Source organism: Nanorana parkeri, unplaced genomic scaffold (assembly GCF_000935625.1).
Source record: "Nanorana parkeri isolate BGI_ZX_2015 unplaced genomic scaffold, ASM93562v1 scaffold358, whole genome shotgun sequence".
In the NCBI taxonomy this organism is placed as follows: domain Eukaryota; kingdom Metazoa; phylum Chordata; class Amphibia; order Anura; family Dicroglossidae; genus Nanorana; species Nanorana parkeri.
The window spans coordinates 382,404-395,506 of record NW_017306626.1 but is presented as its reverse complement, the minus strand read 5'-3'; the positions used below and the strand labels follow the sequence as shown (position 1 = coordinate 395,506).

General features: G+C 40.2%; 1 protein-coding gene across 2 annotated transcripts in view; it reads right to left on the bottom strand.

Moving 5' to 3' along the window:
* CPE (carboxypeptidase E) overlaps positions 1–13,103 on the bottom strand; it is a 45,059-nt gene that overhangs the window by 829 nt on the left and 31,127 nt on the right. Inside the window, exons 3-8 of one of the 2 annotated variants that reach the window (XM_018558786.1) lie at positions 12,326–12,493; positions 11,992–12,113; positions 9,178–9,356; positions 7,518–7,657; positions 5,044–5,143; positions 2,672–2,790 (exon numbers count right to left, since the gene is read on the bottom strand). In XM_018558786.1, the coding sequence (XP_018414288.1) occupies positions 2,672–2,790; positions 5,044–5,143; positions 7,518–7,657; positions 9,178–9,356; positions 11,992–12,113; positions 12,326–12,493 (828 nt within the window). Of the gene's footprint in view, positions 1–2,671; positions 2,791–5,043; positions 5,144–7,517; positions 7,658–9,177; positions 9,361–11,991; positions 12,114–12,325; positions 12,494–13,103 lie in introns of both variants that reach the window. The other variant, XM_018558784.1, reaches the window with a different exon arrangement.

The window sequence follows — 13,103 nt, the reverse complement described above, 5'->3', positions numbered from 1 at the left end:
TGTCTCCTATCACAGAGTGTTCTCTGCAGAGTTATGTAAAGAACACTCTTAAGGACACCTCAGGCTCCACCCTAAGGCACTGCATTTTATGAATAACTGGTAAAATGCAGGCACAATTTCGAGTAAACACTTTGGTGTCTTGCAGATAGTGGTATCTGATCTGCTTGAAAGAGCCACCTATGTATATTATAAGGATTTTTAATGATGTTTACTGCCTCCCTACTGCCCTATTGTTAAAAAAAACATCAGAACTATTTTTGGAATGACATTTATAAACATCAATCCAGAAATAGCCCACAGGTCGCTCTTAATGCTGATGGATCCATCCTTGGATGGGTCCATTCACAAGCACTGTGTACAGAGTCGATCCAAGCTGTGATTGGTTGTAATTAGATCAATGACAGCGATCACATGATGTAAACAGTATGAGGGGGATTTATCAGAACTGAAGCAAACAGAATCTGGAGCAGTTGCCCATGGCAACCAATCAGGTTCTCTCTTTCTTTTTTAAAGCTTAACTAAACAAACCTAAGAGAGAAGCTGATTGACTGCCATGGGCAAATGCTCCAGATTCTGTCTGCCATTTTAATAACCCCCCCCCCCCTCCTCCCTGGTGTTAGCATCAAAGAGCCCTCCCCTTCCTCTTCCAACAGAAGAAGGAAAGGACACAGGAACTGATGAACAAATGAGTTATAATTCGTTCCTAAGCACTGCACATATCATGGCACCAGCAGTTGCAAATAAAATGTAACCCTTTCAGTCTCCCTCCTCTCCACACTTTTTTCTGTCATTTTTAAAACCCCCCCCCCTCCTCCTCTGTGTTAGCATCAAAGAGCCCTCCCCTTCCTCTTACAACAGAAGAAGGAAAGGAAACAGGAACTGATGAACAAATGAGTTATAATTCGTTCCTAAGCACTGCACATATCATGGCACCAGCAGTTGCAAATAAAATGTAACCCTTTCAGTCTCCCTCCTCTCCACACTGTCTCTCTGCAACATGTATTATGACCTCTTCACCTTCCTCATCCTTCAGATCTGTACATTAACCCATTCATCTCCATCCTCCCACATTACAAACTATATGACCTGTACAGTAACCGCTTCACCTCCTGATCCCTGTGTATGACCTATATATGCTTTATCAAGTGTGCCATTACCAAGGTCCATGTTTTAACTCCCTTAATACCAGCATGTTAAATCATTTCCAAATAATTTTTGCTAAAAAAATTAGGTAATCTAGAGGTTTCTACTTTCCAAAAAGGTGTCATTTTGTTAACAGAAAGTAAGGGGGAAAAGGGTCTTGTTTTCCTTTCTGTAGTAAAAATTAAAAACCCTGCGTTTACTAAATACCATTAAAAGAAAATTCTATCTGTCTCAAAAACATGTTCTAAAATTCAATTATTTGAGTAACTGTCAGTCAAGCTTTCACAGCACTGAAAGCTGAACAATGGCTTGGTAATGAAAAGGTATTACAGACTGGTACTCAAGTGGTTACACAAACCATTCAGTTCAGCTGCCAACTTGCATTTTTGTATCTTCTACAATACAATGCTTCTGGCTTGCAAGTCAGTGCTTTATTTCCATTTTAAAGGCTCGTATTAGAGGAAGGGTTATGGTGCCCATACACTGCACGATTCTCGTACGAGAATCGCGGGAAATCCCGCGATCGTACGATAATCGTGCAGTGTATGGAAGGCGTGCGACCGTTTCTACTGTACGGTCGCATACTGTACGGTCGCATTCAAGCATGTTGGAAAACCAGCCGAGAATCGTACGATTTTCGGCTGGTTTTTAACATGATCGAGAGATGACTGCCGAACGGGCCGGTATGCGCACACGCACACTGCCCGTTCAGCATTGCAGTCAGGGGGGCGAGCTTGCAATGATCGCAAGTACGATCTGCCTGTCCAAGATGGGTCAGATTGTACGTTTTTTAAAATTACTTTACAACCCTTGCAAGACAGAAGTCTTGCGAGGGTTGTAAAGTGTATGGGCACCTTAAGTGTTAAGGTATTTGAGCATTAAGTGTTAAGGTGCCCATGCAGCTTACAATCATTGTACAACTTTTTTTGTCCAGACATCTCACCCTCGTTCAATTTTCGTTCAAACAGCCCATCACGCACTGACCAATGTAGTTCGCAATCAACGTTCGTCAGCACCACTAACTGGCTGATTTTCGGGGATCGAAAGAACAGATTTTCTCTTGAGCATGTGCAGTTTTCATGTTGAGATTTTTGTTGTACAAAAAACACCACTAACCTGTCAATTTTCATCCAACTAGACAAACGTTTTCTAGCCTGCTTGAAAGATGAAATTTCTGCCAGTTGTACAGTAATTGAGGTTGTGCACTCCTAATCAACTGGCAGATTTTTGGACGAAAATGTGATCGCAGAGAAAAATCTGCAGATAAATGTAAGGTGTATAGGCACCTTAAGGGTAGTATTTTAATGTAGCAGCTCTGGTTCTCTGTGCATTGCAGGGAAAACTAACACTGTTGTCGGGGGTTGGTTGCGGGGTGGGGGGGCGCAAAAATTCAACTTTGCCTGTGTTGGCAAAGATCCTAGCACCGGCCCTGCTGTCAGGCTCCCAGTGCTGAAAACAGAAGTATCATCAGTGACATTATCCATGTTTTATATTAATCAATTACAAAGAGCTCCTAGAATATCATTACCTTAGTAGCAGGACTATAAGCAACAGCTACTTTCTTAGTGATTGCCAGAAAGCCAGGAGCTGAAGCAGTGACTTTGTAGTTTCCAGGTGCAAGCAGCCTCCAGTAATCACCGTCCTTAGCTAAGACAAAAAAGAAAAAGAATAGATCAATTATTCTATTAAAGGTCTGCAGACAGCCCAGCAGCTGCCCAAACAAACCTTCAGAGGTTCAGCTTGCCCCCTCTCTTACGGCTTTCTCTTCTTTGTAAAACTGATGTGATAAGTTCTAATAGTGCTTAGTTATACAGATTGAAAACATATTTCTGAGATGGAAACTGGGAACAATGTAACTGATAACAATCCAGCACAGGCAGATGGCACAGGAAGTCATCAATTGACAGGATTTTTTGTGTATTTAGACAGCACCTATAACAAAATGCTTACAGTAGTATAAAGTGTATGTTACCCCATAAATTCGTATTAGCTATACGGGTTTGCATTTATATGCTAGTCGGTAATGTTAACTGCAGCCTGTTATTTATTTACTTTTTTCTTTGTTTTATCAATACCTGCTGATCCTGTCAGTTCCCTTTGTTTACTGTTTGAAACTGATCAAAACAAGCAGGGATGTAGATCCATGCTGATGTGGTTAGTTGGTGTCCCTTGGAAGGCTGCTAGGAATTATAGGACACCGTGCCTACACATGGCATGCCTCTGTAGTCCATTTTCCAGCTAGCCCCCCACCCAGCCCTGCCTGGATTGATTGGCAGTGGCTCCCAGCAGGAGCCTCGCTGTCAAAGCTGCATAGTACACAGAGGGGGAACTTACTTCCCCACTGTGTGAAGTGTAAACACAGGCCATCCGCCTACGTCACAGCTACCCACCTATGTCACAGCTACCCGCCTACATCACTTGGAGAAACTTGCAGTGTCCAAGAAAAGGAGGAGGACAAGTAGGCGATGATCCCAGGCATCCATGGACCCATTCAGGGGAAGGAAGACAGCAGGTGGTGGAGAGGCATGTCGCATGCTTTGGGCACAGGGATGAGGAGAATGAGAGCACTACACTACAGAGGTCAGTTACAACCTACTGGGAAGACGCTGTGTGTGACCTGAATACCTGCCCCCTTACTTTGCAGATACTTCTCCTGCTATGGGGAAGAGGGATGAGAAAAGGAGGCGGTGCAGTCACGTGACTGCCAAACAAAGCACTCAGAAAAGGTACTCTGCATTTACTTTTAACAAAATGTAAACACATTCATAGTTTAAAAAAAATAAATTTGCTGTATTAGAATGTTCTTTTTTACTAGTGTGTTGACAAATATAACAGACCAAAAGGGACCTAAAATAAGTTAATTTCATACTTAGGGATTATATACATATGGATAGCTTAAAGTAAATCTGTCAGGATCAAAATGCATTAAGGAAGATTACTGACAAAATGCAGAAATACCTACTGTACTTCTTTATTAGCTCCATTCTCACTGAGGAGAACCCTGGATCCTAGGCTCAGGCAGAGCTTCCATTTCTTTCTTGGCCCCAATTAAGCCTCACATCCTCCTGGTGCTACCCCCTGCCTCATTTCATTCAAATGTCACACGTGGACACCTATTTTGGCCAATCTACACAGTGTTGGCCTCGGATCCAGGATTCTCACTGGGCACACAGGATCTGATCTAAACACAACGTGTTTTGCATGGGCCACAAGGTGCCTAGACATGTCTCAGTAATATTAGTTTAAAGGAGAACTATGGGGTTAAGGCTATTCCCCATAGTTCTCCTTAGGGTAACGGGAGGACACAAACTAGCGTCCTCCCGTCACCCTAAGCTCAGTATACCGCGAGCTACAGCTTGTGGTATAATGAGACGCCGCAGCTGAAGCGGATCCTGACAATTATGTTTCTAATTGTCACTGCAGAGGGCTGTGACAGGATCGCGAGGTGAGCGAACTCACTGTCCGATCTACTGAGCTGACCTGTGACAGTTTCATTGTCACAGGTCGGCTAGAACTATGAGGTGAGTGAAAAGCACTCACCTCATAGTTCTCCTTTAAGTTTATCCATGTTGGTGGGTCAGACAGGTTCACACACTTACAGTATGTTCCCTACATTCTCACATATACACATCAATGCACTTTTTATTCCCAATACAATTGGACCTCTCCTGTATTTTTGACCACACACAGGAATTTCGAGAGGTGCATGTTTAGCAAAAAAACATAAAAATAACAATGCATTGCATTAGTAATAAGGTCTATTGCTTTGCGCAATGTGAAAATAAGTCCTATTTCTCCATCTGCCAGAACACTCATAACTGCATTAAGAATGAAGTTCAATTATTTTAAATATGTATGTACTCATTAAATGACCCAGCCTAGGATGTTTTCCAGACTCACCTGTGGTTGTGTCATGGTTGATCCCATCTATAGATATTGATGCATTAGCAATGGGATTTCCCTGATGGTCCTTGACAAATCCTTTCACTCCACGATGCACCTGAAAAATAAATATAGGTGATGGGAGGCTATGTCCACCAGAGTCTGAAGAAAAACTCCAGGCACAAACACCCTTTAGTTACAAATGTATTTCATTTTAAAGCGTGGCAACGGAAAGTTGAAATCATACTTGCAGTGGGAGCATTTCCTCTCTTAATTGCTGGGGGAAAGGGGGTATTCTGGAAGGGTTACAGGAAAAAGAAAAAAAAAGCTCCAGGCGGGTTTTTATTTTAATAATGGCTGCCTACCAAGACACCTGAGACACACCTTTGTAATCACCCTCCTTTGTGGAAAATTATTTCTGTGAACAACAATTCCAAAAAATACCATGAGCAGTCCTAGACTTAAAGTTTTTTTTCACTTTTGCAGTTAGATTTAGGAAAACCCCTCCATATGTTCGTTATGTGTTCCTATTCACACAGCATACGGAAAAATAACTTTAAAATAATCTTGCCATTTAGATGTGTTGTTAGATCAGTCAAGATGGCTGATTCCAGGTTTTTCTTTCACAGTGGTCTGTCCTAATGGAAAGTCTTGGGACGGAAATTTGAGGATTGTGTTTATCTGATAAACTTCATTAACATACAATGGACAAGCCACCTCTGAATGGACAAGACCCTTACAGCCCCTCGTAACATTTAAAAGAAATAGGAGCAAAAACAAATTTTAACCCTTAAAACCCTAACCCAAGTAAAAGCTATTTAAACTGCAAGAAGCATTTATTTTTTTTAGCCTATGCGATGTGAATATGTAACAAATATAAAATAGCTGTTATCCCAATTTGTCTGCGAAAGAGGAAATTCACTTCAAAGAATGTACTCCAAGTGTGTTCACACACCACCACCTTCAGAACAACGTGCGCTTACTAAAGGACATAGATCTCAGATTATAAAGGACAAGCAGTGCTTATTAACATTCATATAATGGTCATATGTCAGACACCGATATAGACATCCAGATAACATGCAGGATTTCCCTTTATGATCACTTCATATCCACAAACCTCTCTCAGTGTTGAAAGTACATAAAATGCAGAAAGCAATCTGTGCATTAGTGCATTACCATTTTAAATATCGCACATCTACAACCATTCACTATGTGCTTCCATTAAAAAATTACGCAAAGCTACGCTATGATAGACATAGGCCTCAACAACACCATGTTTTCCACTCACTTGCCATGGCACATCCTGAGATGAGCCACAAACCCACGGCAAATGATGGGAACTAGCCAGTGTTGTTGAGGTCCAGCAAGCAGGAGAACATGATTTCCTTAAAACCTGATGCTGTCTATCATTACGCTGTGTGCACTTTTTTAATCTGAGGTCCATCTCCTTTGGTAAGTGCACCTTTCTGAATGTAGTGGTGTGGGAACACAGTGGGAACACATTCCCTAAATCTTGGACTGCACTCAGTGTGGTGTTTTGCAACTGTTATCCAAAGAAAAGGTGTTGGTTTTGGACTTTTCTGCCTCTGGGTGGAGCAACATAGTGTCTTGAGAATTTTAGATTATATTGTGTCACAAAGACGGATTCACACAATCTTTATATCTGTTTATATAAAGACGAGTTGACTTTTTTTAGTGCCATTTCCATGTGACTATAGTGCGGTAATAGGGGATGAGAGATCAGTGTATAATCCTGCTCAAAACTAGAAAGGTAAGATTTTTTTTTAATTACAATTATTTTTGGGTATGCTGTGCGAATGGGAACACAGAACAAACATATAGTCCTAAATTTGACTGCAAAAGTGGAAATACACTTTAAAAAAATTCCTACAGCTGCTTCTATTAAGGGCACAGTCAAATAGATTATCAACAATTAGTTTTTTATACGGAGACATATCATTCCGGTAAAGACCCCAAACTAAAGGAAGGGAGTGCTAAGAGGGACAGACTGCCTGCTAACATCAACTAATCAGTCCCAGTGTAGTAATAAGAGAAATACTGCTGACAAATCACGTGATCAGGTAATTCCACTTCAGGGGTTCTCTGTACACTAAGCAGGTACAGAACACCCCGTGTGTTGCAATGGTAAAGGATGGCACCTCTGAATTTGTGTCCCTTTTAAATAATCAGAGAGCTGCAGACTGAAACAAAAAGCAATTTTAAATAATATTAAATTACAAAATGTTTATATGCTGCAACTATGTATATTAAAGGATATCCATCTTTAACCACAGTGGATTTTCCTTATTTCCCTGCACAGAAAGATTCTGGTAAATCGACAAGTTTTAGTTTTTTTTTCCAACTGTTTTATTTGGCTAGTAGGATAACTAAAGCTATTCAACACTGGATAAACTCTAGCTTTCATGCTTCCAGAATATTAGGATAGCAATTAACAAACACAAGCATTACTTCAATGAAAACAAACATACCTGCTTAATGTAGTTCACTAGAGAGTCCTTGTTTTCTTCCCAGTAATTCTTTAGTAGTTCTTCAGGTGGAAACTTGTCACAGCTCAGCTCCACAGTTATCTCAAAACAATTACTGCTTAAATAATTAAAATCTTGCATACCTGGAATTCAAGCACATTGTTCAACAGTGAGAGACTTCATTGAAACCACATCCTGGAACTGCAGGTTATAAACAATGTAATATGTAACATGTGTCCGATTCAAGTTGAGGAGCCGGTCCAATCCAGGAGCCAGAAGGATTTTTTTTCTAGGAGCCAGCTCCATTGACAACAACTAGTGAAAACCTAAAATTTAGGCACCAGCTGTCATTTTTAATGCGCACTGGCAACCTGGTCCCTGGGATTTGCCCAGCCCTGCTCTAGATACTAACTATAGCTCATGTTGGTTCCATCTACTAAAACAGGAAGGCAGCAAAGCAGTTGTGTACAGGTTGTGTACAGGTCCACAAGTGGAGAGCAACAGACATCAAACAAATGCCCTATTCTTCACTGCTCTCTGAACCCCCCTCTGCATTACCACCTGTATAATTGAACACAACATTAATCACTGCTACGTTCCTCTACCCTCACTAAAACTAAGCATTTCCAGATGTGCATATTGAAGCTTCACTGCCATTACTGTATATACAAAACACGTGGAAAAAAGGTGAAATAAAAGAGGTGTTACTCAATATTCACAGCAGCCAGTTAAATGTTATTCTAAAGTTTTATTGAATGTTCTGGAAAATACTTCTTTTTTTTCCATGTTTTTATGGGAAACTCAATAGAAAATGTTTATGCAAGTAAAAAAATGCCCCCGAGGGATTTAAAATGAATGAACAAGAAATAAATCTGAAACTTTAACGTTTAAGCTTTATTGTAAGCAAACATGGATTTACTATTAGGCACACTCGGTCTGTGCCCTTAAAGCAGCAGAAGGAAAGGGACATGTCTTCCTTATATAGTTGTCTGACACACTTTTTCCCATAATAGTTTATTATGGGAAAGTATTATGGGAAGTTTATTTACAAACTGACACAATTTGAGTTCATCTGCTCACGGTCTTAGGCTCTGTTCACACTTGAGCTGAGTGTCTTTGGGTGTTTTTTCTGGCATTTGTTTAGCATTTGTATAGGTGTTTTTGCAAGAAATTCAGGCTTGAACATTTTATTTTTGTTTTTAGCCAATGCAAAGCTAGATACTAGTTACTAGACAAAGGAAACTTAAAAATACCCAATAGGGGCATTGTTCACGTATTTTTTAGATGCTCCAATTGAAATCTATTGGGTCCAAAACATTTGAAACACATTTTGCTACATCGCTCAGGTGTGAACAGGGGCCTTTTAAAACAACGATGGGATTCCTCCACTTGAGTGTTGTAGCGTCTAGGCATTCCGGCTACAAAATGCTCAGGTGTGAATGGGGTCCAGTAGGAGTGGGAGCAAACCACAGATTAGGCTGCATGTCTGGATAAAGAGCTAGTTTGCATATTACCAGTTTTACAGTTTTAGGAACCGAGACCACATTTAGTAACATGCACCCTAAATAGCTATCCATTAGAAGTCTGATTAGACTGCAGGCTTTATTCTTTAGACTACCTTGCATATCACAGTTATACAAAAGGACCTGCAATGGAAGCTTACCTCCAGGAACACTGTACCAGGCAGCACCATTTGTTGTCCCATCTACAAAACTGCTTTCATCATCGTTCTTCCGACATGGTGGCCGGTTTGTGTCAGACATTGTTGGGTTGAGAGAAGAATATGCACGGGCCAAGCTTTGGAAGATGTTGTCATCAGGACAAGCACTGTATTCATGAACGCTGCCTACAAGGACAAAGGATATCATTACCATAAATCAGCAAAAGGACCAGTCTCTAAAGTCAGAGACAAAATGCTTTATTGGCAAGACAGAAAATAAATTCATTTCTGGCAAAGTGGGATAAATGGTGTTGTGTTCATAAAGGTTATGTTGTTTAGTGCTGGGGATAATAAAAGTGCTCCATGAAAAGCCGTTTATAACATTACAATCATATATTCATATATATTTTTATTTTAAATAAAGCACCCTTCGAATGGAAGTCAGTGACACAGCGGTACAAAGGATCCAACACAAGAGAGGTGAGTATTCAAACAAGAAGCTAAGCTGGGATAGGTAATGTTGAGGGCTACAGGGAAGATTAGTGTGAGAGTGTAGGGCAATGATCTCTGAGATGAAAATGACCAGTTATAATGTATGGTGTTGCAGATGGACCTCATTGAACTCTAGCCTAGCTGTTTGCAAAGAACTGAAAAAGTCCAGGGGAATATTTATACATGATAAGACCAAGCAGCAAAAAGTCCAGTTTTCTGGTTTTCATCTTGAAAAGAACTAGAGTAGCACATATTAAAGCAATCTATTCTACTGAAACTATACTGTATCATTGCTATGAGAATGATATTTGTTGAGTGCTACTGCTGCTGCTTGTAGAACTCATTTTAGGTAGCCTGTACTGGGGACACTGTGTTGCAGGGCAGCAATGGAATTGCATCATCTGCTAGGGCTGTACTTAGGTCTTAGAGCTAAAGAAGTAGAGCTAGCCAGCTTCCAAGTAAAAAGTAATTTCAGAAACCTAGAGGTTTTGTTAAGCTTCCAAGGAACATGCAGCACCCCCATTCATCTGAGCTTAAGAAAGTTGTCCAAGTCAAGATGCTTCAGGAGCCCCAGTGTGTTTTGCAGACAGTGTATTGGTGAATGTCTTGAGAACTTACTGCTACCGTGTTTCCCCGAAAATAAGACACTGTCTTATATATTTTTTTGGGCTCAAAAAAGCCCACTAAGTCTTATTTTTGGGTTAGGTCTTATTTTTTTTTAATGTACAACAATCCAAAGTTAATGCAAATCCAAATTAAATAATCCAAAATGGCAAAGTTAAGAATAGGGTGATATTGGCAATCAGGGGTGCAGTTCCTTTCCAAGAGCAATTTGGTAACCAATCGCTGGCCAGAATGAGCGAAGCGCGCTTTAACTATCGATTCCTCACAGGCGGAGTGCATTTGGTATTACTCCGCCTGTGACAGGAGACGGCGCTATAGAGGTGGCTCTGCTCACTCCGATGCCGCCTCGCTTCCCCAAACGCTGGCTTTGTTGGCATCACTGATTCTCTAGTTCCCCTTCAAGTTCCCCATTATGCCACCACCAGCCCTGGGAATGGTCACAACTGGGTCTTATTTTCGAGGTAGGTCTTATATTTTAGCAACTCCAAAAAATAGTACTAGGTCTTATTTTCGGGGTAGGTCTTATTTTCGGGAAACACAGTAGGTGGGTTTTTCAATTTTTGTTTCAATGCTGGACTTTCTTTTGCGGTGCAGCTGGATTCAAACTACTCATTCACTTTGCAGTTATTTTGCATTTTTCATAAAAAATTGGACAAGCGACATTTTGTTTGCCATAAATACATAACTATGTTGCTAAGAAGAAAACAATGCACATAGCCAATTACTTATCCTATTATGCAGGACTGTAAAGAAAATGCCTGCAAAAGTCAAGATGAGGCTGTTTCCATAAAATATCTGAAATAAGTATTTTTATCTAAAATGTCTTAATGAAAAAGACACATACTGTATATGGGAAGAAAAGAAACTCTAAAACTATTCAGCAGCAGCAATAAATACAAAGCCCATAGTCCCTTGGTGCTCATATCTAACCTTGATTTAAGCTTTTCTTTTTCCCTTTTATCAGATAAGGTGTAGGTGTACGTTTAATAAACTGTGAAAAGAGTGTGATAAGCATTGAGAAGGTTTTTCTCACGTTATCAAAGTGAAAAGTCTCTCAAGTGGTGTTTAATAAATCGTGATAAGTCAGGTAGGAACTGAAAATGTTGTCTTTTCTCTTCACTGTGAAAAATACACAGAGAGTAATAGCAATGTACCTGTTTAATAAACGGTGAAAAGTAGAGAACAGCTTTATCACTGGATAAGTATTGTGAAAAGTACCCTTGATTTGTCACCCTGTCAGACCTGGTGATAAAGGCTTTTTTCTCGTGAAAAACTGAGGAAAAAGCCAGGAAGTGACTATTTTACACATTTTCAGGCTTAAAGGAAAACTGATATTTCAGATATATGTAGTCTACGAGGGCCATCCATCTGTTTGCTGGTGTATGTATGAATTCTGTATGTGTAAGGGAGTTTGGTGGCAAGTTTTCTCCGCTATGGTTTCTGCTTCTTTTGCTGCCCACCTTGGGGTCTCATCACTTCAGATGACAATAGGCATTTAAATTTTTCCTGCTTTAGTCTCCACAATTACAAAATCCAGCTAAAAAACATGGTGCTCCCATGTGCTAGCCTGGGAGCACAGAAATCCCCTTACTTATGTTGTGGTTTACATTTTGTGTGAGAGCCAAGGGGAATTTAGTCAGACCCCTGCACCTAATCCCTCAGGGTTTTTGCCTATGCTACTTTTGTTTTTGTTTAGAAGACTTACCACTGCGAGTCTTGTCATAAGGATAGTTAGCAACCAGATCACCTCCATGTAGATTAGCAGAAAGAACGAATGGGATATCAATAATCCAGTGAATGACAGCTTTGGTTTCAGGGGCAAGCTGGAAAAGACAAATGGATAGTATGTATATTGTTTAAACCATATTCCACAAGTGGAATAATTATTGAACCAGCCAATGGGAAGGTGTGTAAGGTTGTGCAAAGTACAGGAGCCTTTATTATCCAATCAGATTTCAGTTTCCTGCAGTCTGATGATGGGTGATCACTATAGGTTGATGCATTATGATTTTATTAAGTTCATATGGATTGATACCTTGGTGTTTTGGTCGACTGACTTCTTCAGGTTCTGCAATAAGTGATTGTTGTTGCCTCCATCTTTCTCATTAATGTACACAATACGATCCAAGTCAGGGAAATTTCTATTCAGATCAATACCCTGGGCATTGCTGCGACCCACAAACCAGTCTTTGATATCGCCAGGCTTTTAAAAGGGTTATAAAAGTAGGTTAACATGCGTACGAAACACTTTAGACATAAACAGACACACATTAAGGTTACGTTCTCTTGCTTTCGCTAGTCTGTCTGAATTTGCAAATAAATGAACAGAAATGCCTTAATCTGAGTTTGATGTTAGATATTCACTTACACGCGTCCTATGAGTTTCACTCAGGAAACATTTTTTTTAAATTGCTGTATAATGAAACATTTACCATTTTACCTATCTAAAACAGGGCTTCAAAACGACCACTAGAGGGAGCGAGAGCACACTAATATTCTATACTGGAAAACATAACGGGGGTTTATGAAAACTGGGGCAGACAGAATCTGGAGCAGTTCCTGATAGTAACCAATCAGCTTATCTCTTCAGTTCATTCAGTTAAGCTTTGAAAATGAAAGAGAGAAGCTGATTGGTTACTTTGGGCAACTGCTCCAGATTCAGTCTGCTCCAATTTTGATAAATTCCCTCCAACGCCTTTCTACAATAAAGTGTACCTGTCACCAGATAAATATTTCTTGTTTCATTCTGAAGATGCTAGTTGCCTAGCTGCGACTGGCTTCAATATTTCTGAGTGTCAGTCCTGGAATAGGCA